The sequence below is a fragment of the Mercenaria mercenaria genome, chromosome 15, assembly GCF_021730395.1.
Source record: "Mercenaria mercenaria strain notata chromosome 15, MADL_Memer_1, whole genome shotgun sequence".
NCBI lineage: Eukaryota > Metazoa > Mollusca > Bivalvia > Venerida > Veneridae > Mercenaria > Mercenaria mercenaria.
Genome location: NC_069375.1, coordinates 63,183,012 through 63,208,676, shown reverse-complemented (window position 1 = coordinate 63,208,676; position 25,665 = coordinate 63,183,012). Strand labels below are relative to the sequence as shown.

Here is a 25,665-nt window from a genome sequence, read left to right as displayed (position 1 = left end):
ATCTCTCCCTGGTTAATTATATGAATGTTTACCATCAAAATTAATCTCATGCAAAATGTAAGGAAGCACAAAATTATTGATAATAGCAGGTCTCCAGATTAATTCATCAAAACTGTTTCTATATTTATTATCTTAAACAATCAAAGCTATACCTTGCAATGCAAAGCTGTTAAACTTGTTGTTAAACTGTTGTGGAGGAGCTACTGTACTTGGTGGAACTGGGTTGTTGAATGTCATGGTTGGAAATCTCTGCTGGGCAGCCATATTTGTGTTCTGCTGGTTTACAGGGGGCTGGGGTGGAGGCGGATTAGTCCTCGTAAGCTGAGAGGTAAATGGTTTGGAGTTCACATTTTGTCCTGGAACTGGGGCAGAGGCCACTGTCGTGGTTGTCATATTGCTTGGTGGTGACTTCAACTGCAAAAAAAACCCCAAATATATGCTCATCATCTAGGTAAGTTAACACACAGGATGTTCATGTTTTTATGTTTTCAGCAATAACCAGAATTTAGAGAATGACACACATTTTATACATGTTTCTTATTGGCAACATAAAAAGTAAAATGTTAACTGCAATGCAAACATGCTGTAATATATACAGGTGTACAGTGTACAGGAGTATAGTGAAACACTGCTTACTCAAGCAATTCATGTGGTCCTGGCTGATTTCCTTTTATTTTCTATGTGAAATTACCATGGCTGGGTCAAACGTATCAAATTTAAAATTTTCGCACGCCGTGACAATTGCATGGTCTATTCCCTAATAATCTTGAATGTTTGTCAGTACATTTGATCTGATAATGAGATTAATTATTGATGAAAGGTTGAAGAAAAGTTTTATTGATCAATTACTGTTTGTCTTAGATTAAAGCAAGTATGTTACTACTTATTACATCACAGATAACATTTGAAATAAGATATTTTGAAAATGTCACAAGTGTGTTATTATTACGCATCACTGTTTGCTCCGCAAATGGTCCCGATGACAATTAGTAAAACAAACTTCAATTTTTTTTGTATATTGGTCAATGTTTGCGTCGCTCGAAACCATAGATAATTCGAGCATTTTGCTCATCCCCTTGCGACCTCCAGCGAGCAGTGTTTCACTGTAGGTCTTTTCTATCTGACCTTTTTGAATTAGTATTCCCACATTTGAAAATGTTTAACACCATAACCAACTGAAGTTGGTGTGGAATTATCAATAAAGTTCTCTCAAGTTAAACTTACAGATGAGGGAACTGGTGAAATCTGTGTCTGTGACGAGAAGCCGCCAGACTTCCCTAGTCCAATACCCATCTGCTGCCCAGGTCCTGGAGGCAGTTGAGCAGAAGGCTGCATGGGCAGGTTGAGGGTCTGAGTCCCAAAGGCGAGAGGATTAAATGGAGGTGGCCCAGTGGGTGTGCCTGTAGGCTGCTGACTCCCGGACTGAGGCTGCTGGGACTGCTGAAGGTTCTGCAGGATGGAGGCAGGGAACGTTATGTCAGTCCCGCCAAGCTTGATTGTACTGTTTCCAAACTAGACAAAAATGAAAAATTATTAGAATATGCTGTGCATGCCATTGGTTAAACATTAGATTTCAGAATCTGGTAAAGTTACAAGATTGGAAATAAATTTTCCAATATACGAAATGAATGAAATACTGGGTTAGGCGTAAAAAAAAATTGTTTGTTTCCGGTATCCCGACCTACCCTAAATTTTTGGCCCGACCCTAAATGTTTTTATGGCCTTGGAGAATATTTTTTTCAACTTTTTAACAAAATAATGCAAAACTGCACTTTTTATGCATTAAACATGGCCAGTGATGTTAGAAATCAACTTACTGATGCTCTAAAGGCATATCCCCCTTATTTGTAATCATTTTTGGACAAAAAAATAATTTCCGAAAAGTCTCCCTTAATAAAAAAAAATTCCAAAAAAAAAAAAATTTTCCGACCTACCTACCCTAATTTTTTTGAGCATGTTACCGGAAACAAAGAATTTTTTTTTTTAGGCCTTACTACGCTTTCTTCAGTTCAACTCATACTGAAAGCACACATCTTTCTGATATTCAGATGCTTTCCTGTTGGAGTGTGTGTGTTCGGGTTTAACGTTTTTTTCAACAATTTTTCAGTCATATAAACAACGGTGTCTACTTGTAGCAGTGAGCACAATGCCCAACTTTATAGTGCTGCCTCACTGGAATATCACGCCATAGACACGTGGCATGATACCCCACCCAGTCACATTATACTGACACCGGGCTGACCAGTCCTAGCACTATCCCCTTAATGCTGAGCGCCAAGCAAGGAAGCTGCTAGTACCATTTTTTACGTCTTTGGTATGACGCGGCTGAGATCGAACCCACAACCTCCCGCACTTGAAGCGGACGCTCTACCACTAGGCTACCGAGGCGGTTGGAGGGCTTTTTCCAAACAGTGGTACTATCTCAACAGGGAAGGCAGCATCATAGGACCACGAACTGGCTTGAAGCCTTCTTTACAAGATTGAACTCAAACAGCAAAATGATAGCAACTGCTATCTTATGAATCTGTAATTTACACTTTAATCCAAATGATTATTTGTAAAGTGATAAATTGTTCTCAACTAACGTTTTGTCCTCTCACCTGCAGACTGCTGTTTGGTTGCTGTGTAGGGAAGAACCCAGTCTGCTGCAAGGGAGCAGGTGGCTGTATCGGAGTTTGCTGTGCCTGCTGGTAGAATGATGATGGGGTTTGAATCTGAAGCCCAGCTGGCCTGAAAATAAAGTTAAGACTTAAAACTTTTTTATGTTAATGTTAAGGGGTTGTTTGTGGTTCAAACTTCTGCAACAAATTATTTTTTTGTACATTTTATAGATGATAGCTATTTGAAATATTTAACCTTTACCCTGCTAAATTACTAAAATGGACTGGTCCATCATTCAATCTGGGTAATATCATTATTCGGAGTGGCGTTCACTGAAAATTTACTGACTTAATAGCCAGCAGTGCAGACCATGATCAGACTACACGGATGTGCAGGCTGATCTTTGTCTGCAATGGACGCAAAGGCAGAATCAATTGCCGCCAACAGACTAAAGGTTAATTACACAGGAACTTACAGGAGTTGTATGTCGTTAACAAGAGCACCGCCTTGCGGGTGCTGACGCTCATCTGATTTTTTTTTTGTGTAATAGAAATATTGTCCTACCCATGATTTTCTAAGTCTAAAAAGGGCCATCATTCTTGCAAAAAGCAGGATAGAGTTATGTTTCTTGATGTTCAGTGTCCACTTATGATGTGAAAAACTGTTGCAAGTTTTAAAGCAATAGCTTTGATAGTTTATGAGAAAAGTTGACTTAAACATAATTTCTCAACCAAAAAAAATGATTTTCTAAGTCCCCAAAAAAGGGGAATAATTATTGCAAAAAGCAGGATGGAGTTATGTTGCTTGCTGTACAGGGTCAGCTTATGATGTGAACAAGTGTTGCAAGTTTCAAGCAATAGCTTTGATAGTTTAAGAGAAAAAGTTGACCTAAACATAAAACTTAACCAAGAAATCTGATATTTTCTAAGTCCAAAAGGGGCCATAAATCTTGCAAAAATCAGGATGGAGTCATGTTTCTTGCTGTACAGGGTCAACTTATGATGGTGAACAAGTGTTGCAAGTTTTAAAGCAATAGCTTTGACAGTTTAGGATAAAAGCTGACCTAAACATAAAACTTAACCAAGAAAACTGATTTTCTAAGTCCAAAAGGGGCAATAATTCTTGCAAAAAGCAAGATGGAGTTATGTTTCTTGATGTACAGGGTCTGCTTATGATGGTGAAAAGTATTCCAAGTTTCAAAGCAATGCTTTGATAGTTTAGGAGAAAAGTTGACCTAAACATAAAACTTAACCAAAAAATCTATATTTTCTAAGTACAAAAGGGGCCATAAATCTTGCAAAAAACAAGATGGAGTTATGTTTCTTCCTATACAGGGTCAGCTTATGATGGTGAACAAGTATTCCAAGTTTCAAAGCAATAGCTTTGATAGTTTAGGAGAAAAGCTGACCTAAACATAAAACTTAACCAGGCAACGCCGACGCAGACGCCGACGCCGACGCCGACGCCGACGCCGACAACCGCTCAAGTGATGACAATAACTCATCATTTTTTTTCAAAAAATCAGATGAGCTAAAAATCTAATGTTGGCAGACTTTTCTAAATGGGTTCCATTTCATAAACAAGGCCACAATGCAGAACGACAGTGATCAAGTAGGCACTATTTTTTTAGGCAGGCAACCAGACAAAACCCTGAACATTCTGTACTCCAGCTGGATGGCTTGCTTACAGTGGAACAAACTGGCTGTAGTGTGACTTGGATCTGCAATGTTCGAATTCTAACGTCAACTCGAATCAACTCAAGCAAGAAATACTATACACATACCTTTGTTGAACCATCGAGCCCAGTATCTGAGAGTTGTTCACATTCTGGGTCTGTGATGTGCCAAGGATTTGGCTGGTTCCAAACAACTGACTGCTCGGATCAAACTGTATGAAGGAGACTTGAGATGGTTGCAAGGTAGAATTGTTCAATCCAGACTGACCAAAGGCAATGTTACTGGGTCCGAGGTTCTTACTGGGAAGCGGAGTTCCTAAAATGAAGAAGTATACTACCTTCAGTACAAAATAACAAAGGAGAAAGTTGAAGAAGTTGTGTGTTACAGTAAGTATGTCATAACAAATTTCAGTCTGTTCTGTTGGAAGAATCTAACTCCTAACATCAAACAAGACATGATAGCAAAATAACACTATGCAATGCTATGTCAGGAAATCTTTCATGGCCAAATTTTAGCAGTTAAGCGGAGGAGTTTAGTTGAGATGAGCAATTTATGTTCCTTGCCAAAAACAAAACAAAAAGACAACCACATTATGTACAAATTCATTCTGACCCTTAAGTTCAAAGCTTCCTATCTGTCATATATATATATACATATAGAATTCAAAGAATAATCACGTTTGACGTAAGATTTCCACTTACCAAATCCAGTCTGAGAAGGTGGTTTAATGGCCGAGGACATCTGTGATGATGTGGCCGCTGACACCATTATCGTATTCTGTTGCGATGGTGTCTGTCCATACGGCTGGGGAGGATTTCTCTGGAACGAGGCAACCTGCGACTGTTGGTAGGGGTCTGGTTGTGTAGGTGTTGTGGGCATGAACAAATTCTGCTGAGTGAATGGCTGCTGTCCAAGCTGAGGCTGTTGCAACTGTGACAGGTTGAAACTGAAGCTTGAATGACTCAACTGGAATGGAAAATTTAACTCGGTCTTAAACAATGACGAAAGAATCTGACACCAACACAGTCCGAAAAATCTAAATGGTTTTAAGTTATGGAAAAGTACTTATGTATTCTAGAAAACAAAATCATGAAGTCATCTGTAAGCGACACATCATAACGGAGATCAGCAAGGGAATTTTAAACATTTTTACGTTACTTGTAGCAGAACTCTTAAAGGACAAAACTTCTTTAAAACGAATCTGTTAAGTATTCAACATAACTAACCCTAGGTTCCTGTGGAGTTATGAGCTGTGATCCAAGCTGGAAGGGTTGGAATGGATGTTGCTGTTGATTCTGTATGAGGACTGGAGGACTGGGGTCAGTGGTTCCATTTACACTTGTTACCACACCAGCCTGGTTCCCACTGCTACTGGAGGAACTGGGATACTGCAACTGCTGGGGTTTCACCTGGTGACAACATATTCAAATTAGGAGCTTCAAATATCTTAACCACACAGCGAACTAGAGATTATAAATGCTGAAGGTAACAATGCCACTAATCGGTGTCTATGCTCTTTTAACAAAATGTCTTAAATATTCGACTGTCTTGCTATAATTGTTGCTTTTTTTTATATATAAATATTCAATACTTTTAGCCTCTGGATACAGAAACAAGACATAAAACAGTGTGGTAATCGGTTGATGCACATGTCCTGAAAACTGTGATTTATGCATCCAGTCGGTATCATCTTATCTACAGTATTTTCAAATTTCAGCCAAATAGGACGGTAAGAAATAATTATAACACTTTCCTGGTTTTTCTAACACACTCTTGTACTATTCTGCAGTTCATTTTTTTGCATTAGATTATGTATTAATTTATTTAGTTTTCTGCTTTGTTAAAAAGGATCTAATACTATACTTACAGTACAAATATTACTTTTCTCGGCGGCTGAAGTCTTCAATTCCATCATGTTGGTGAGGTTTGTCTGAGCAAAGCTGCCCACTTCATTGTTAACGGAGTATGTCTCGGAACTTGCCGGGAAAGGCTGAGAGTATGTCTGTACCGAACCGGAGCCAGATGAGAACCCCTGCGAGTACGAGTGTGCCGAGTCTGCACTTGAAAATGCCTGACCATAATTTGGACCCATGTCTGAACCCACAGAAAATCCGTCCATATCCCTGGGAGTATTACTATAGCCCTGATTGTCGGAGTTATTGAACACTTTGCCCATATCTGATTGTGAAAAAGTGTTCACGCTGGGCAACTGTGACTTGAAAGGTGGTACATCAACCGAGAAAGATGTTCTTGTGGTAATATCGGGTTCTCCACCAAAGCCCATGTTATCCTGACCTCGTGGGGAGATATTGGTTGTAGGACCGCTAATGTTACTATTATTCTCATCCATGCTGCCTACCCCGATGTTGTCACCAAGATCTATTGAATGATTGTCCATAGTCATGTCAACATCAGCTGGACTGAAGGTGGGGAAAGTCTCGGATACACTTACACCTGCCGACGTCCCCATTACACCACTTGACATACTGAAACAGGAACAACAACAGGTGACCATTCCATAAAATCATAGAGGACAATTTCCATCCTAACCCTATCTCATTTGAAAGTACAACAATTTGACAGCGTTCCTAGATTTCTTACAATTTCTTTCTTCTAAATGCTGTTAATAATCTTTATCTTCCTGGTGAATGAAATCTTGTCTTACTGGTGAACCAAGTCTTATTTTCGATCAGAAATATAATTTTACGCTAACCTGTTTCTTTTAAAAACATTACTGCTTTTATTCTTACAGTGAAACAAGAGCACCGCCTTGCGGCTGCTGACGCTCATCTGATTTTTTTTGTGTAATAGAAATATTGTCCTACACATGATTTTCTAAGTCTAAAAAGGGCCATCATTCTTGCAAAAAGCAGGATAGAGTTATGTTTCTTGTTGTACAGTGTCCACTTATGATGGTGAAAAACTGTTGCAAGTTTTAAAGCAATAGCTTTGATAGTTTATGAGATAAGTTGACTTAAACATAATACTCAACCAAGAAAATGATTTTCTAAGTCCAAAAGGGGCAATAATTATTGCAAAAAGCAGGATGGAGTTATGTTGCTTGCGTACAGGGTCACTTATGATGGTGAACAAGTGTTGCAAGTTTCAAAGCAATAGCTTTGATAGTTTAAGAGAAAAACTTGACCTAAACATAAAACTTAACCAAGAAATCTGATATTTTCTAAGTCCAAAAGGGGCCATAAATCTTGCAAAAAGCAGGACAGAGTTATGTTTCTTGCTATACAGGGTCAACTTATGATGGTGAACAAGTGTTGCAAGTTTTAAAGCAATAGCTTTGATTGTTTAGGATAAAAGCTGACCTAAACATAAAACTTAACCAAGAAAACTGATTTTCTAAGTCCAAAAGGGGCAATAAATCTTGCAAAAAGCAAGATGGAGTTATGTTTCTTGATGTACAGGGTTTGCTTATGATGGGTGAACAAGTATTCCCAAGTTTTAAAGCAAAAGCTTTGATAGTTTAGGAGAAAAGTTGACCTAAACATAAAACTTTAACCCAAAAAATCTGATATTTTCTAAGTTACAAAAGGGCCATAAATCTTGCAAAAAGCATGATGGAGTTATGTTTTCTTGCTATACAGGGTAGCTTTGATGGAACAAGGTATTCAAGTTTAAAGCAATGGTTTGATAGTTTAGGAGAAAAGCTGCCTAACTATAACTTAACAGGCAACGCGACGCCGGACAACGCTCAAGTGATGACAATAACTCATCATTTTTTTCAAAAATCGATGAGCTTTAATAAAAACCAACCCCAAAACAAAAGCGAAAGACTTACTTTTGTTCAAAAACATTGCTAACATTTGGTACTGCAGGTGTATCCCAAACAGTCTTGACTGAGGCTATCTTCATGTTAAGATCCTGTGCTGCTGGTGATGTTGGAGCATTATTAACGCTATTCTGGTTGCTCGTAGTTCCCAGTGTCATGGCAACCGGAGAAGGATCCTCGTGCATGTCGTCGCCCTGTATTTCTGACTTCTCTTCAGCAAACTTTGCCAACTCTGCGTCAAATGTAAAGTCTAGCTTAATCTCACTAGAATCATCTCCCTGTATGTATAAATACATTTCATGTTAAAATCGCAATATCAATAGGGCAAAAAAATATGCAGAAATTATGAACAGTCGACTGAGCTCTTAACCCAGCACTGATATATTACTAACGTTCCAGGATCTAAAATACCGTGATATTAAATATTAGGAAAATGCAAAAACGGAAATGTTGTAGGAGTAAGGAGATATATTGTTTCATTTCCTGTTTCAGTTCAATCAGGATTAAACTTCCCTAATTAAAGCTCAAAAGGATTGTGAATAACTTCCTGGTGCATTAATTCTTTGGAGCCAAATGAATGGTAGAAAAAAATTCATTTTACATCTTTTAGCTTGTGTGGGAATACTGGTATAGTCTCATCGTCCATATCTGCCTTTTAAGTCACATCTTAAATGACACCAGGACTGGTTTTTACATGAAGCGGACTCGAGACGGGTTCAAGCAAGCCTGAAGCTTTCACCACAAAGGAGAGTATGGGAACCAGTCTCAAAACTCCATCATCTCATTTGTTGTACTCCTGTACATATTTTAAATTGACCAATCAGAGACTGGTTTATCTAGGACCCAATACTGACATTTTCTTGACAGACTGTGTCCTTGTAGCAGTTCAAGCCTGAGGTCTCCAAAATGAAGCAGACATGCTTATTAGAATACCACATAACCAATAGTCAATGCACAGAAGTTTCCAATTTTCTGACAAAAAACGTGAGACACTTCTAACACCAAACAAGAGCACCGCCTTGCGGGTGCTGACGCTCATCTGATTTTTTTTGTGTAATAGAAATATTGTCCTACCCATGATTTTCTAAGTCTAAAAAGGGCCATCATTCTTGCAAAAAGCAGGATAGAGTTATGTTTCTTGATGTACAGTGTCCACTTATGATGGTGAAAAACTGTTGCAAGTTTTAAAGCAATAGCTTAATAGTTTATAAAGAAAAGTTGACTTAAACATAATACTCAACCAAGAAAATGATTTTCTAAGTCCAAAGGGGCAAAATTATTGCAAAAGCAGGATGGAGTTATGTTGCTTGCTGTACAGGGTCAGCTTATGATGGTGAACAAGTGTTGCAAGTTTCAAAGCAATAGCTTTGATAGTTTAAGAGAAAAAGTTGACCTAACATAAACTTAACCAAGAATCTGATTTTTTTCTAAGTCAAAAAGGGGGCCCTAAATCTTGCAAAAAGCAGGACGGAGTTTTGTTTCTTGCTATACCAGGGGCAATTATGATGGGGAAACAAGTGTTGCAAGTTTTAAAGAATAGCTTTGATAGTTTAGGATTAAAAGCTGACCTAAACATAAAACTTAACCAAGAAAACTGATTTTTAAGTCCAAAAGGGGCAATAAATCTTGCAAAAAAACAAGATGGAGTTATGATTCTTGACGTACAGGGTGCTTATGATGGTGAAACAAGTATTCCAAGTTTCAAAGCAATAGCTTTGATAGTTTAGGAGAAAAGTTGACCTAAACTAAAACTTAACCCAAAAAATCTGATATTTTTTAAGTACAAAAAGGGCTATAAAATCTTGCAAAAGCAAGATGGAGTTATGTTTCTTGCTATACAGGGTCAGCTTATGATGGTGAACAAGTATTCCAAGTTTCAAAGCAATAGCTTTGATAGTTTAGGAAAAAAGCTGACCTAAACATAAAACTTAACCAGGCAACGCCGACGCAGACGCCGACGCCGACACCGACGCCGACGCCGACGCCGACAACCGCTGAAGTGATGACAATAACTCATCATTTTTTTTCAAAAAATCAGATGAGCTAAAAATGATCTACATACCTTCCCAAATATGGAATCCTTGAAACTAGGTGGCAACTGAATAGCTTGGGGTTTCTCCATTGAGTTACTGGGTCTGATTTTAGATTCAGGTTTCTTGACCGCCTTATCCACTTTATTCATTGTGTCTTTCACACTCACTTTCTCACTACGGATTGGCTGAAAATACATATGAAATTCCAAGCACGTGCTACTGAAAATTCGTACTTCAATGTGCATAAAGAGATGGAAGACAAATAATGTACAAACAATACATTGCTTTAAAGCTGTTCAATTAAATTTTGTATTTCAGTTAAAAGCAAAAACATAACACAACAGTTCTGGAAGTGGTAGACAATTTATGTTTGACGGTAACAACATATCAATATTCTCTCATTATTAGTGTTAACTGACAATTTTTTTTTGAAATTTGATGGAGCTTCATATATTACCAATCACTGATTTTTCTATAAAAGCCGCATCTAACATGTGATCATATTGACACCTGTTTATATCAAAAACAAGGCAATGACCGTACATATCTGTTATCTTTTGTATACCATTAGGTCAATATAAAATAAAAAGAATACCTTTTGCTGTCTCTGAGGTTTAGGACTGGTCTCATATTGAGATTTCTGCATTTCAGACTTTACATCCACACATGCTGTCTTCTCATTTATCTGTAGTTAATAGCGAAATTTAAGTTTTAGTATATTTCATACCAAACAATGAGTCAGTTTTGAAAAATATTCATAAATGAGTAATTAATATGTAAAGTTAATTTATAATACTAGAGATGCTTTTGAGAAAAGCGCATGTTTCCCACAACTGCCCCTATGAAAAATGTTAGTTTCTCTAGATGTTTTAGACGAGTGGATCCAATTAGATGCTGGATGAGTGGATCCAATCAGTAATTCAAGGGCCAAAATCAAAAGTGCCTGGGCGGATTTGGCTAGTTATCGAACTTTGGGGAAGGTCTTATGGCCAAAATATTTTGTTCAAGTTTAATGAAGATCGGATGAGAAATTTTCGACTTAGAGAGCGGACAAGAGTCAACAGACAGATTTTTTCGGTAATTCAGGGCCGTACTACAAAATGCCTGGACGATTTGGCTATTATCGAAATTGGCCGAGGTCTCATGGTCAAACACATTTTTGTTCAAAGTTTGGTGAAGAACTGATGAGAAATGTTTGATAAAGAGTGCGGGCAGAGTAAAAGGCCAATTTTTCGATAATTCAAGGGCCGTAACTCCAAAATGCCTGGACCGATTGGTAGTTATCGAACTTGGCCGAGGTCTCATGGTCAAACACATTTTTTTTTAAGTTTGGTGAAGATTGGATGAGAAATATTCGATTAGAGTGTGGACAAGAGTAAAAAGACCGATTTTTGGTAATTTCAAAGGGGCCCTAACTCCAAGACGCCTGGACCGATTTGGCTAGTTATCGAACTTGGCCGAGGTCTTATGGTCAAACACATTTTGTTCAAGTTTGGTGAAAATCGGATGAGAAATGTTCGACTTAGAGTGCGGACAAGCTTTGTGACAGACACACACACACACACACAGACTGGAGTAAATCAATATGTCTCCCACACCACTATGTGGTGTAAGACATAATAATAACTACCTTTTCCAGCTTTGGTACAGCTATTTTATTTTCTGTGCTAGGAGAGCTGCGTGTTGAAGAACCTCCACTATTTGGATGATCACTCACATCTATACCACTATCATGCTGGTCCCCTTTGTCAAACTTTGGCTCCTGGCCAACCTGTAACAACAATAACTGTACTTCTTAAAGACTCCTAGCTTGTTTGTTGAAACAGGTGCTGCACAAATTCATGATATGCAAAAGGTACTTTGAACATACTACAGGGCTCTGTTCTTGTAAATTTAGCATAGAGAAAAATGAAACTTTGTATGAATAGTAATTCTGTAGCTACAGACCAAGTCACCAAAATTTTGTCAGTAAAGACATTCTATAAATAACGTTACAAAAACTTGAATATTTCCCATTCCTAAGTCTGAAGACTTAAAAACTGGCTAATACTAGTCCAATAGGTTGATCTCAAAACTTAGAAGTCCAAGGCTTTACAAAATGATTGCTCAGAGTCAACAGTAACTGTAATCATTGATATATTTCATAGGATTGACAGATAAGTGTTTCCATCATTGCAAAGTTAACGCAAGTTCATAAATATTGCTGAAGTCTTAAGAAAATAAACTAGAGATGCTTTTGAGAAAAGCGCATGTCTCCCACAACTGCCCCTTAGATGAAGAAAAATGTTAGTTTCTCTAGATGTTTTAGACGAGTCGATCCAATAAGATGGTCTGGATGAGTGGATCCAATCAGTAATTCAAGGGCCATAAATGAAAAGTGCTTGGGCGGATTTGGCTAGTTATAGAACTTGGGTAAGGTCTTATGGCCAAACATATTTTGTGTAAGTTTGGTGAAGATCGGATGAGAAATGTTCGACTTAGAGAGCGGACAAGAGTAAACAGACGGCTTTTCTCCGTAATTCAAGGGCCGTAACTCTAAAATGCCTGGACCGATTTGGCTAGTTATCGAACTTGGTCGCGGTCTCATGGTCAAACACATTTTGTTCAAGTTTGGTGAAGATCAGATGAGAAATGTTCGACTTAGAGAGCGGACAAGAGTAAACAGACGGATTTTTTCGGTAATTCAAGCCCCCTAACTTAAAATGCCTGGACCGATTTGGCTAGTTTTCCCAACTTGGCCGAGGTCTCATGGTCAAACACATTTGTTAAAGTTTGGTGAAGTTTCGGATGAGAAATGTTCGGGGTTAAGAGTGCGGGCAAGAGTAAAAAGGCCGATTTTTCAATAATCCAAGGGCCGTAACTCCAAAATGCCTAGACCGATTTGGCTAGTTATCGAACTTGGCCGAGGTCTCAAGGTCAAACACATTTGTTCAAGTTGGTGAAGAAATCGAGAGAAATGTTGATTAAGAGTGCGGACATGAGTAAAAAGGCCAATTTTTCGATAATTCAAGGGCCATAACTCCAAAATGCCTGGACCGATTTGGCTAGTTATCGACTTGGCCGAGGGCTCATGGTTTAAAACCCTTTTGTTTAAGTTTGGTGAAGATTGGATGAGAAATATTCAAATTAGAGTGCGGACAAGAGTAAAAAGACCAAATTTTTGGTAATTCAAGGGCCATAACCCAAGACGCCTGGACCCATTTGGCTAGTTATCGGGAAATTGGCCGAGGTCTTTTGGTCAAACACATTTTGTTCAAGTTTGGGGAAAATCGGATGAGAAATGTTCGACTTAGAGTGCGGACAAGCTTTGTGACACACACACACACGGACAGACAGACAGACAGACTGGAGTAAATCAATATGTCTCCCACACCACTGTGTGGTGGGAGACATAAATATCTAAAACCTATTGGCATTCGCAACATAGTATATTTTCAAGGTAAAGTAACTTTTCAACCATACAGAAGTTTGTACATACCTGTACTTGTACCGGCATGCCAGTAACAGCAGCAAAATTGATGGGTTTATTCCAGGCATTGACACTGGGTACAGGAGCTGGTGTAAGGGACGCCTGGGACTGTGCCACCTGCGACTGTTGTTGGGCCATCTGGGTGAGGTTCTGCAGGTTTGTCTGACCAACCACTGGTGAGTAACCTCCTATCCCCATGTCTAAAATATCAAGACCAGAAATTGTAGACAAGTGCTTGATGATTACAATTTACAGAACTTTTCAATACTTCTACAAATTTCAAAAGATTACCTATAAACAAAAACTTTCTTTTTTTTTCAGTTCTATTTATTTTGAATACAAGAGAAATCCAGTCAATAAATACTGCTTGAGTACCAACATGTTTATCATGGATATAACTTAGAAACTTCTGTTAATAAATGTTGCTTGAATACTAACATGCTTCTGTTGGACTTGATTTTGACTGTAGTACTGAATTACTCAGATGCTACAAGAAGTCAACATTTAACATAGATCAACTTGAGCTTTCCTTACTTTTAGAGAGATCAATTTCCTGCTGTTTCACTTCAGTGTTAATAACTTGTGACATCAATGGTGGAATATTGTTTGCCAACTCGTTATCCCAGTTTTCTATTTTTGGCATGAATGTGGACACCTGCATCCCTTCATCAAGTCCTGATGACCCGGGAGGGTTCTTGCTCTTCTCCCCTCTCAGCTGTTCCCTCTGTTTGGCAAACCTCGGAGGTAACTTGGAAAGTTTGTAGCTCTGACGAGGTTTGTCCGTGGCAGTGTGCACTCCTTTTGGTTTTACTACCACCTGCAATGTTTCGAGTTAATATAAAACCTGCAATATTTGATTTCATTTACCACCTGCAGCATTTGAGTTTAAACACTACAAGCTTTACAAACAATATTTGGGCCAATACAGAATTCTATTTCTTAGCAATACCATGTTGCCATTTATAATGGAAAGCAAACTCTTATTAATAAGCCCGTGCCATGAGAAAACCAACATAGTGGCTTTGCGACCAGCATGAATCCAGCCCAGCCTGCGCATCCACGCAGTCTGGTCAGGATCCATGTTGTTCACTTTCAGATCCTATTGCAATTTGAGAATCTGTTAGCGAACAGGATGAATCCTGACCAGACTGCGCGGATGCGTAGGCTGGTCTGGATCCATGCTGGTTGCAAAGCCACTATGTTGGTTTTCTCATGGCACGGCTCAATTATGATCTTTAAAGCATTCATCATCAAGGCAATGTTAAGAGACTACAGTGAAACAAAATTAAGCCCTTAGCTTCTAATTATCCCAGTGTGCAAAAAACATTTTCAAAGACATTTTTCTCTTTATGGGACACATTATTTTTTTTTATATTCAGAGACAGTATACTGGGAGTTTAATGCTTCAGTATTTTTTGAAGATCAAACTTCTTGTCCATTCTTTCTGTGTGTTTGCTCAGAGTCTGATAAAAGTTTGAATCATCTGTTCTCATAGGATTGACAGATTATGACATGCATCATTGCAAACAAATCCAAGAATGTCTCTGCAGTACACTGAAATCTGTGTATCATTCAAAAACCTTAACTATTTCACTCAATTCTCAATAAAATTATGGTGATGTTATTCTCCAACTTGGTCCAAACACGAGATACTGCCATAACAACCAAACATCCAAAAGATATATATAAAGGACTAAATTTCACCCATTTCTTAGTTGTATCTATACTTACACCCAAACAAACTCCCATTGACTAACACTCACAAAATCATGTGCCCATCAAATTCAAAAGACCATTTTGAACAAAACCTAAAAATTCTATGCAATCAGAATTAAAAGATTTTAATATACCAATTTAACCCAATTCATCTCAAAGAAATCTTTTTTCAGTCAATCCTTAGCTGCTCATAGGAAAAACAAATAATTGTGTATGACGATGCCCCAAATGGGATTTAACCCTTTTAAGCAACAATATACAAATGGTTCTTACCTTAGACACCACTTCTTTTTTCTTGAGAATATTTTCCTGTCCCTCAGTAGCCTGTTTCTTGTTCTCGGCCTCCTGGGCTTTCTGTTTACCCCTCAGAGCTTTCTTAGACTGCACTTCCTGGAAACCGTCATTGTTTTCAAACAGGAAGTTAGGATCGTCAATGGTTACCTCTGGCTGGTCATCTATCACAACCACACCTGATGAACAGAATAAATTGGTAAATTTCAAAACATCCAGTTTAACCAAAATCAAAATCAATGCATTTTAAAAGTTCAGGATTTCCGGATGCTTCATCAGATACATTAAGTTGCTCTTGTTAACAAAACAACCTAAACAGCCAATCTTTGATGCATATGTATACCAACTGTATAAAACTAATGTCAAGAGTGAAAATTCAGCAACTATTAGGAAATTTTACTTGCTATTTAGGACCCGACAGCAGATTTGCCAAACCACAAACAAACAAAAAACTTTACTTCCACAAATAAATAGTTTACAGCATTATAAAATGTGCAAGAACTAAACATCCATTGAGTCATTCATAACACCAGAAAGAAAAATATGATTAGGAACCTGACCAAAAAAAACAAAAGGGCAGGAAGGCTGGCTACTGAAAGTTTCATGAATAGTGTATTTAGATTTATACTGATCAAACTTATCCCTAAAATTCAATGTAACCACAAATTTGTTTACAACTCATTTAAGGAAGTCAAGGTTAGGGCTCAACTGAATAGTCAGGTAACCATATACACAGTTTTTTCCTGGCCTCAACATTCTGTATGTACTTACTGGCATAATTGTTCAAGTCAATGTTGGCAAGAGCATCTTTCTTCTCCTTCTCCATCTTCAGTGGTTTTGATACATCTGTGAGATCTGCTCTACGGGAAGGCTTACTTCTGAAGCAATGCAAATATGTTAAGATTTCTTGGATTCACATTTAATAGTACAGTGTATTACAGCACGGGTACAATTCTTGGTTTTCAATTTAAAACATTAAAACAAGAAATTTGTAACCATCATTATCATAAAAGCTAGGAAAAAATATATGAGCCGTGCCATGAGAAAACCAACATAGTGGGTTTGCGACCAGCATGGATCCAGACCAGCCTGCGCATCCGCGCAGTCTGGTTTAGGCTCCATGCTGTTCGCTTTTAAAGCCTATTGGAATTGGGAGAAAACGGTTAGCGAACAGCATGGATCCTGAACCAGATCGCGGATGCGCAGGGCTTCGGATCCATGCTGGTCGCACACCCACTATGTTGGTATTCTTCATGGCACGGCTCATATGAATCTAATTTTCCTATCATAAAATTCTGTAATCAGTAACACCACCAAACTCCTATCAACTTGTATGGAAACTATGCTGGTAGTCACTTCTTATGTAATAATTAACATTCTACCAAAGACAGGGATGTCGGCAATCCTTACAGTCTACTCAAACAAATTCTGCAGTTGTAGTCTTCCATTAAATATGAGCCGTGCCATGGGAAAACCAACATAGTGGGTATGCGACCAGCATGGATCCAGACCAGCCTGCGCATCCGCGCAGTCTGGTCAGGCTCCATACTGTTCGCTTTTAAAGCCTATTGCAATTGGAGAAACTGTTAGCGAACAGCATGGATCCTGACCAGATTGCGCGGATGCGCAGGCTGGTCTGGATCCATGCTGGTCCCAAAGCCACTATGTTGGTTTTCACATGGTGCAGCTCATATCTTTTTCATTGCAATTCAAACTATTTTACTACAAGTTTTTAACTTTTTATAACCTTTCCATTCTTCCAAGCACATAGAAAGAAAAATCTTACAATATATATTAACACAAAACTAACACATACTTATCATTAAGGGAGCTATTAATAGCATTATTAATAGCATTCTGGTCCACTGGCACAACTTCATCTACCCTGTACACTTGGTTAGAGTTATCTTTCTTATTATTGGCAGTCTGTGGGGGTCGTTTGCCCCCACCCATCCCGTTTTTTGCCTGTGGTGGAAACCCATTTTTTGTCAGCGAGGAGTTGGGTATCCTCTCTTTATGATAGTTTTTTGAATGATCATAGTTTCTATTCCCACCACGCTGATCCGACGAGCTTACACGTCTATTTTGTCTATCATTTTGCGGTCTCTGACTAGAAAAGCTTTTTTTCGGATCACGTTTGTCACGACCGTCCTTAATATCGTTTTTTGAATCTCTCCTATCTAACACATCACTACTCTCTGAAGCAGTTTCCCATTCCTCATTTGCCATGTCAGAAGAGTTCTGTTTGGTCAGAGGGGCTTTACCAGAGGATGAAGGGGCACTGGTACCTCGGCCACGTCCTCTACCTCTCCCACCGCGATCAAAACCACCACGTTCTCCTCGACCACGAGAAAATCTTGGTGGGGGCGAGTTTCTTTCCCCTCTTCTCTCTCTCCTAGAAATAAAACAAATGTTCTCAACAATTTTGTTTAGTTTCCACACAAGATCAAAGACCAGACCTAGACTCGCAACTGTAAAAGAATTGTTCGCAGGGTTCTACATGGACTGCCATAAATTTATCTTAAGGAAATGTTGCAACACCTCTTAAATTTTTTACATTTGTATCTAAAATATTTATTTTCCCAATTCCGAGTTGAGATAAATTTTAACAAGAGAAAAGAGAAAAAGTGGGCGCGACCTGATAAATAATGAGGGACAGTAATGGTGCAAGCAGATCTTTAATTAGTGACCTTCTAGCTTTCCCAATGTAACCGCTGTTTCTCCTCACTAGTATGTTCACTACCAGACACAAATATATTTTTAATAAAAAATCAACATAGAATAGTCTTACCTATTTTCATTTCTAGTATCATCAGGTGGTCCTCGGTACTCTCTTCCAGGAGGTTTACCAAAGCCTCCACCTCCACGTACTGGTGGGGCGGAGTTATAGCGACGATCGTTACCTCTCATTGCTCCCCTTCCTCCTCTGTAAGCGGAACTACCTGTAATCAATACCCACGTTTAATGTCAAACTCCATTATCAATTTTATTTACTGCCCTTTGCAGGCATCAAATATTCCATGGAAACTGCAAATTGAATCTCAGAAAATGTGTGATCAATCAGAACATTCCTGATACATCATTATCAAACTTTAAACTTTAAATATATGATCTCAGAGTAAAACAGTAGTTATCATTGCATCACCATTCCAATAATATGCAAGTTCCACTGCAAATTACTTCTTTATTTAAAATCCAGAAATTAGAACAGTCATGAAACATAGTTCTGTTTAGTTTGGGAGAAGGGCTTGAGTTTATATATCTTTCTCGATTCTCCTACCCACTGTGCAATGACTCACCTCCTCGGCCTCTCCTGGATGGTTCACCTCTCTGTGCAAACTTGTCCTCTCTGGGTGAACGCTGATCTCCCTTGCTGTATCTGTCACCATCGTCTCCCCCGTGTCTATTGTCTCGACGATCTCTCTGATGGTACTGTCTGTTGTCCCGAGGTTTTGAAGTATGACCAGTCACTGGTTTATCATCAACCTATTAAAATCATAAAAACTGACTAAAATTTTCTGCTCTCAATTCAACAAGTTCCAACTTTTGTCTGTTCTAAATAAACTTTCATGACTGAAGTGCTTACAAGCAGCCTGTGTTAAATGAGACTGTAACTGGAATCAGGCCGTTGCATCTTCATGTAGCAGTGGCTGATATTTGACCAGCGCTTAATTTTAAGTTGTTTTTTCCCCAAATTGTGGCAGAAAAAACTTTCCACTTGTGTTTTTGGGATTATATTTACAAGTAGGAAAACAATGCACTGATTAAAGTTGGGAAGCCACCAAATTTTGGACTAAGAGACGAGAAAAAAAGGCCATTACTCAATTATAAAATGCTTTTTCCCCAAAATGGGCAATTATGAATTTTCCCAACTTGAAACGCTTAAACCTCTTCCCAATTGCCAGATGAGACACTCTTGATAAGCGAATCTACTTGTTTAACTGGTATTCTAACACTATCAAAAGTTAAAATACAAAATACTGAAACCAATTACCTTTTGCTTATCATTATCTCCCTTATTTGAGTCCTCGCTACCTGAACTCACTTCTTCCACGGAAATATCACTTTCCTCGTCTTTGTCTCGCCTCCTCTTGTGAACTTCTGTCTCATTCACTGGCTCCTCACCCCACTTGTCAATGGAGAAAGGTTTAGCAGTGTCAGCATATGACGGTGCATTACCACGGTTTCGATTATCCCTTCTACTGTCTGCATGGTTTTCATAACCTCTGTACTCTCTAGAACTGCCTCTTGGAGGTCCACTAGGTCCACTAGGAGCACCACGTCTATTGCTAGGGAAGCCCCGCTCCCCTGTGCTAGCACCTCTCATACCACGGCCTCTGCCTCGACTCCTAGCACCTCTCACAAATTCTCTTCCTCTTGGAGCACTACGTGCCCTATTGTCATATCTATTGTCATACTTCTCCCTGTTATCATATCTGTCCCTCTGTTCTCTCGGCTCGTCTCTCATACGTTTTGCAGGAGGGTGTAAGCGGTCCCCACGATCCGTCTTGTCACGATCCCGACGGTCATCTCTATCCCTTCTGTCCTTTTGATCAACTCTTTCCACCTTTTCACTGGAATCTTTCTTTTCTCTGTAGAAGATTAAAGTCAATCTATATTTATAACATGCTTAAATAATGAATCTTCATTGCATCACTTTGATGCCAGGCGAGTTATACTGCATGAATCAGTACTGCTAGTTGTTGGATCCGTGTTAAAATATGATAATGTTTGCTCAGAGTCAGAATATTGGAAGAATCATCTGTTCTCATAGGATTGACAGATATTGACAGGCATCATTGCAAACTATCTAATAATAAGCAAAGTCCACAAAAGTATATCCATTTCATGTTGATGATGTATACAAAGTTTCATTTCAGATGGACTAAAACTATTTGGAGGAGTTGAGTTCCCAAAATTCTGATTTGGTTGTAAATGTTTCAAAGACCAATGATGAACTGATGGGCAGTATGGCAGTGCAAAAATGCCATGGGTTCTTCCAAAAGGTACCCTCTTCACAAGCAATATTTACTTTTAAGACAAGACCTTTTATGATCTGATTCACTGATGAAGAAATTCACACTGTCAAGAAATGTGTTTGCTCAGAGTCAGAATGTTGGTAGAATCATCTGTTCTCATAGGATTGACAGATATTGACAAACATCATTGCAAACTATCTAATAATAAGCAAAGTCCACAAAAGTATATCCATTTCATGTTGATGATGTATACAAAGTTTCATTTCAGATGGACTAAAACTATTTGGAGGAGTTGAGTTCCCAAAATTCTGATTTGGTTGTAAATGTTTCAAAGACCAATGATGAACTGATGGGCAGTATGGCAGTGCAAAAATGCCATGGGTTCTTCCAAAAGGTACCCTCTTCACAAGCAATATTTACTTTTAAGACAAGACCTTTTATGATCTGATTCACTGATGAAGAAATTCACACTGTCAAGAAATGTGTTTGCTCAGAGTCAGAATGTTGGTAGAATCATCTGTTCTCATAGGATTGACAGATATTGACAAACATCATTGCAAACTATTATTTTCATTCTCATGTTGAAAACAAGTAGCATTGTGAAACTTCTTAGTGACAGTCCTGTACTCCAGGCAGAGATATTTTTGCCTTTACTGATAGTTGAAAGTTATTTCAATAGTACCAAACTACTACATATAAATATTTGAAATTGGGAGTTATTATTCAGGGCAGTTTTAAATCTGCTGATAGTGCTAGCTTCTTAACTAAAACTGCAATAAAACCATAAAGAATACTTAGTGTAATACTATGAAACCAGCACTAAGTAGAAACAACTTTTTTAAGAAAAGGACAGATCATTCATAGGAATATTGCTGTGATTTTTCTGTCACTCAGATTAGAAAATTCTAGCTAAAAACTACTCAAACTGCTCCAAAGGAATAAGGAGTATTATTTCAATGAGACCTAGCGTTTTTCTCTTAAACAAGAACATGTTGGATTTATGTCATTGCAGAATACTGAAGGGCTAAAACAAATGCTTTGATCCCGTTATTGGTATCCAAAAAAACTATCTCCTAAATTATGAAAAGGAATGTCTAAATATTGAATTTTTTTTACAAGGCTTTATTTGGTCTCTGTGAAAGCTTCTATTGACACATATACAACTGAATTTCTCTTATAAAAGCCGTGATTGTTTGCTCAGAGTCAGAATGTTGTTAGAATCATCTGTTCTCATAGGATTGACAGATATTGACACACATCATTGCAAACTGATGATCTTCTCTCAGGTTAACAACAGTTCCTACATATGTATACTTATTTAGAACTGAAATCCACCATTTGATACTCGGACTGACAAAACATTATAAATAGACATATGAACAGAATTGCAGAGCTCTGTGGAAGTTAGATTTTAGATAAATTTTGTCAAGGTGACTGGTTGTCATTAATGAGGTAGAACAAACATGTCCCTCCAAACATTCCATTAAAACTGTTACTAATACATGTATGTTACCACCCTAGTTTCATTTACATTTTTGTTAACCACGTAACCATGATAAGCAAACTTCAGATTCAAAGAAGACTTCATCAGCTGCTTCAACCACAATCTAACATGTTGCTTTGAAACCCTGTTTGTTCGTATTTCACTCGATAACACATTAAACCATCTCCATCTTTTTCATACCAAATATACCAAATAAATGCTTACTTTTCCTTCTTGTCTTCAGATTGTTCTGGTTTGTTGTCTTTGTCAGGCATTTCCTTGGTAACCTCATCTTTACTAACAGTTGATTTGTTCATATCTTTGTTCTGATCCTACATAAACAAAATTTAGTAAAAGCTTTGTATCTCATACAGTGAAATTATTTTTGTGGGCATAAACTGGGACACGCACGAAAGCTGGACACCTGGAAGACTTATAATTTTACAGTGTATATGACATGTTTAAATTAATGCTTTCTCTAGACCACAATTCTAATGAAAACTTACTGTTTTGTTTTAATTGGTTTCAAATCATACAAACAATTTTTTAGGTCATTATGCTACTTTCCAACTTTTAATGAAGGCCCTCCAGGCATTATATCAGGCACTGGGGGCACTTTGGTAAAAACCACTGACTAAGTTTCCGTAAGCTAACTTGCATTTCCTCACATGAAAGAATTCTACACACTATTCAATGTTTCAAGGGGCAATTAACAAAAAATCTAGGCAACCTTTAGGACTGCCTTTGGAGGCCCCCATTTACATGTAAATATCTGGGCACCACTTCTCAGCACTGGTTTTCCTACAAGATACTTCCATGCGCCATATCTCCTTTATCTCTCATTCTATAATAAAATAAAATTACTGACCAAACTTTTTTTTATTACTGATCAAATTAGCAAGACTCCACAACTTATAGTGTTAAGTTTACTACGGAAAAACTGTACCTTATTGCCGGCGGCCTGATCATCTGTTTTATCACTTGCTGGAGATTCTCTAGAGTCTGACTTGGACAGAGTGGAGGCTGGTCTCTTCAGGGACACAAAGTTACTGCGTGGTGGAGTATTTTGCTGTGATTCCCGCATCGTGATTGGAGGTGGAGCATTGTAATGATCACGCTCTGAAAGCAAATAAAAATTTCTCAGCTTCACATGACCAATTTCGTGGAAAAGAATCTTTTATACAAAGGTAGTTCAAACTCATAATACAAGCATGGCAATTTGTCATAAAATATGCCCATTATTAACTTCATTTGAAACATTATGCCCATAAACACTATGACCCAAGTTTGGTGAACACTGGATTATTAGTTGCTACTCTTACAAAGACACCATCTCATCTCACAATTATGCTTTTTTTCTTAAATTCTGATGAAGAGAAAGAATATAACTTACTGTGAGGTCTGCCCTCATCTTGTCTAAAACCCCCTTGCCAAATGTTATCGTTGTCTCTCCGCCTTCTATCACCTCGGTCCCGCCTATCACCTCTATCCTGTCTATCCATCTTATCTCGAGATTTCTCCACCTTATCAGCTTTCTCAAAGTAATTATCACGTTTGCTGTCCGATCTTTCCCTAACCTCCTGTTTATCAGATTTCTCATGCCTAGTGTCAATTTTGTCTGTCCTGCTTGGACCATCTCTCTTATCAGATCTCTCTTTATCACTTTCTCTAGATGTCTGTCTGTCTGTTCTCCTATCTCTACCTTTGTCTCTTTGACTTGGAACATCACGATCTTTCTGACGACTGTCAAACTTGTCTTCCCTTGATTCCTTCTCCTCAAATTTCTTTTCTTCCCTAAAAATACATGGTTAGCGCTGAAAACATGCTTTTATTGACCAGTCTTAATCACTTAACCACAATGCCTATCTAAAGTGGACTTTCCAATTGCTTTATAAATTTAGAGATTTTAACAGTTATCTTCTGGTTTGAAAAGGTTTCATGACTGCCAATATCATTTCCAAAATTCAGTCACAAGGAATTGAACAACTTCAATAGACTGAAAACTTACCCATTTTTTTATCGTAAGTTACTCTGTCAACATAATATCTATTTTAGGAAAATCTCCTAATCCTTCCCTTACTCTATAGTATAGGATTCCATTATCAAATCAATCATACAATACCTTTCTTTCACATCGGGCAATGTCCTGTGCTCTTGTTCAGTAATTCTGTCTCCCTTGTCAGATGGTGTGCGTCTCTCATCCCTGTCAGAGCTGTCCTCAAACGGATCTTTCTGTATGACTGGCTGTTTGGGCTCGGGCTCGATAAAGTCATTCTCATTTTCCTGATCAGAGATATCTTCATACTGACCACTGTTATGTAGGTAGTATTCCATACTCTTATTTGCCTTGTCATAATCCCTGAAAATATTTACACAACTTTTTTTTCATCTAGCTTCAATGCCATTTTTCAACAGTATTCCTGTGACCAAACAACAGCCAGTTAGCTTAACAAGAATTTCTAGACATTTTTTCCCTACCGACTTGTTCACTTTCAGAAAACCACAGGTAACCCAATTTCAAACATGAGTAATACTCAGTTAAAAAATGACCAGACATATATTAGTCATCAAGGACACATCCTCCTGTCAGTATATACTTGCACCATCTTAAATTCTTAGTATTGAGCTCTACTGAGCTGACTGGGGGAGCCACCAGTTACCATTTCCTGGAACAGGAAGTGCCAAATGCAACTGTACAACTACTTTGGAAACTCTATGAAATAAATCTGACATTGTATCAGAATCTTTTTTCATTATTTTCACAAGACATAAAACTACAACAAATTATCAGCCGTCTCGGGATTGTATTATCTGATCTCTCAGAGCTTGGAACCTAGGTAAATGAACAGAAAACCTCATCTGAGCCGTGCCATGAGAAAACCAACATAGTGGGTTTGCGACCAGCATGGATCCAGACCAGCCTGCGCATCCGCGCAGTCTGGTCAGGCTCCATGCTGTTCGCTTTTAAAGCCTATTAGAATTGGAGAAACTATTAGCGAACAGCATGGATCCTGACCAGACTGAGCGGATGCGCAGGCTGGTCTGGATCCATGCTGGTCGCATACCCACTATGTTGGTTTTCCCATGGCATGGCTCAATTCTGTTAACATTCCAGTTAAATGATTTCTCTGTACTTCTGATCCTGAAAAAAAGGTGCAACTAAAATCAGCCACCTATACTATATGAACTCAGCTTTACATACCTTCTGTAATCCTCCATTTTCTCGTAATCCTGGTACAACCTCTGTTCCATGTACTGCTGTCTCCTCATATCCTCAAAGTGAGGATGGAACCCAGCTCTACGTGCCTCCTCCCTAGCCTCTTCTTGGCTCTCTGTCCCTGAGCCGTGACTGTCTGTCCGACTACGGCGAACACCAGGGTACATTGGCATACCTGAAATTGTTGACTTAGACTCTACTTACATAGGAAAGGGAACATAATGGTTTATCTTTGTCATATATAGCTTCCTTACATACAAAAAACGGGCTCTGAAAACCATGTGGATACCTATGCAATACTGAACAACTATTTTTATCACCTCCATTTTCAAAATTCCTACATGATATTCATCAATTTTAACTGCTGACCTTCAAAATTTGTGTTTAAGCTATGAGGTACCATATAACTGTAACAT

The 25,665-nt window shown here is 38.3% G+C and overlaps 1 protein-coding gene across 4 annotated transcripts in view; it reads right to left on the bottom strand.

The window, feature by feature from the left end:
• LOC123526585 (protein PRRC2C-like) overlaps positions 1-25,665 on the bottom strand; it is a 45,305-nt gene that overhangs the window by 4,941 nt on the left and 14,699 nt on the right. For 2 of the 4 annotated variants that reach the window (XM_053525444.1, XM_053525447.1), the window contains exons 17-40: positions 25,235-25,424; positions 24,155-24,391; positions 23,426-23,826; positions 22,979-23,151; positions 22,258-22,364; positions 19,565-20,162; positions 18,870-19,056; positions 18,362-18,512; positions 17,387-17,965; positions 16,342-16,448; positions 15,553-15,749; positions 14,098-14,380; positions 13,573-13,763; positions 11,725-11,865; positions 10,690-10,779; positions 10,124-10,279; positions 8,071-8,339; positions 6,145-6,763; positions 5,504-5,686; positions 4,979-5,243; positions 4,385-4,592; positions 2,586-2,730; positions 1,225-1,512; positions 153-414 (exon numbers count right to left, since the gene is read on the bottom strand). In XM_053525444.1, coding sequence (XP_053381419.1) covers positions 153-414; positions 1,225-1,512; positions 2,586-2,730; positions 4,385-4,592; positions 4,979-5,243; positions 5,504-5,686; positions 6,145-6,763; positions 8,071-8,339; positions 10,124-10,279; positions 10,690-10,779; positions 11,725-11,865; positions 13,573-13,763; positions 14,098-14,380; positions 15,553-15,749; positions 16,342-16,448; positions 17,387-17,965; positions 18,362-18,512; positions 18,870-19,056; positions 19,565-20,162; positions 22,258-22,364; positions 22,979-23,151; positions 23,426-23,826; positions 24,155-24,391; positions 25,235-25,424 — 6,027 coding nt within the window. The remainder of the gene's footprint in view (positions 1-152; positions 415-1,224; positions 1,513-2,585; positions 2,731-4,384; positions 4,593-4,978; positions 5,244-5,503; positions 5,687-6,144; positions 6,764-8,070; positions 8,340-10,123; positions 10,280-10,689; positions 10,780-11,724; positions 11,866-13,572; positions 13,764-14,097; positions 14,381-15,552; positions 15,750-16,341; positions 16,449-17,386; positions 17,966-18,361; positions 18,513-18,869; positions 19,057-19,564; positions 20,163-22,257; positions 22,365-22,978; positions 23,152-23,425; positions 23,827-24,154; positions 24,392-25,234; positions 25,425-25,665) is intronic. The other 2 variants (XM_053525446.1, XM_053525445.1) reach the window with 2 other exon arrangements.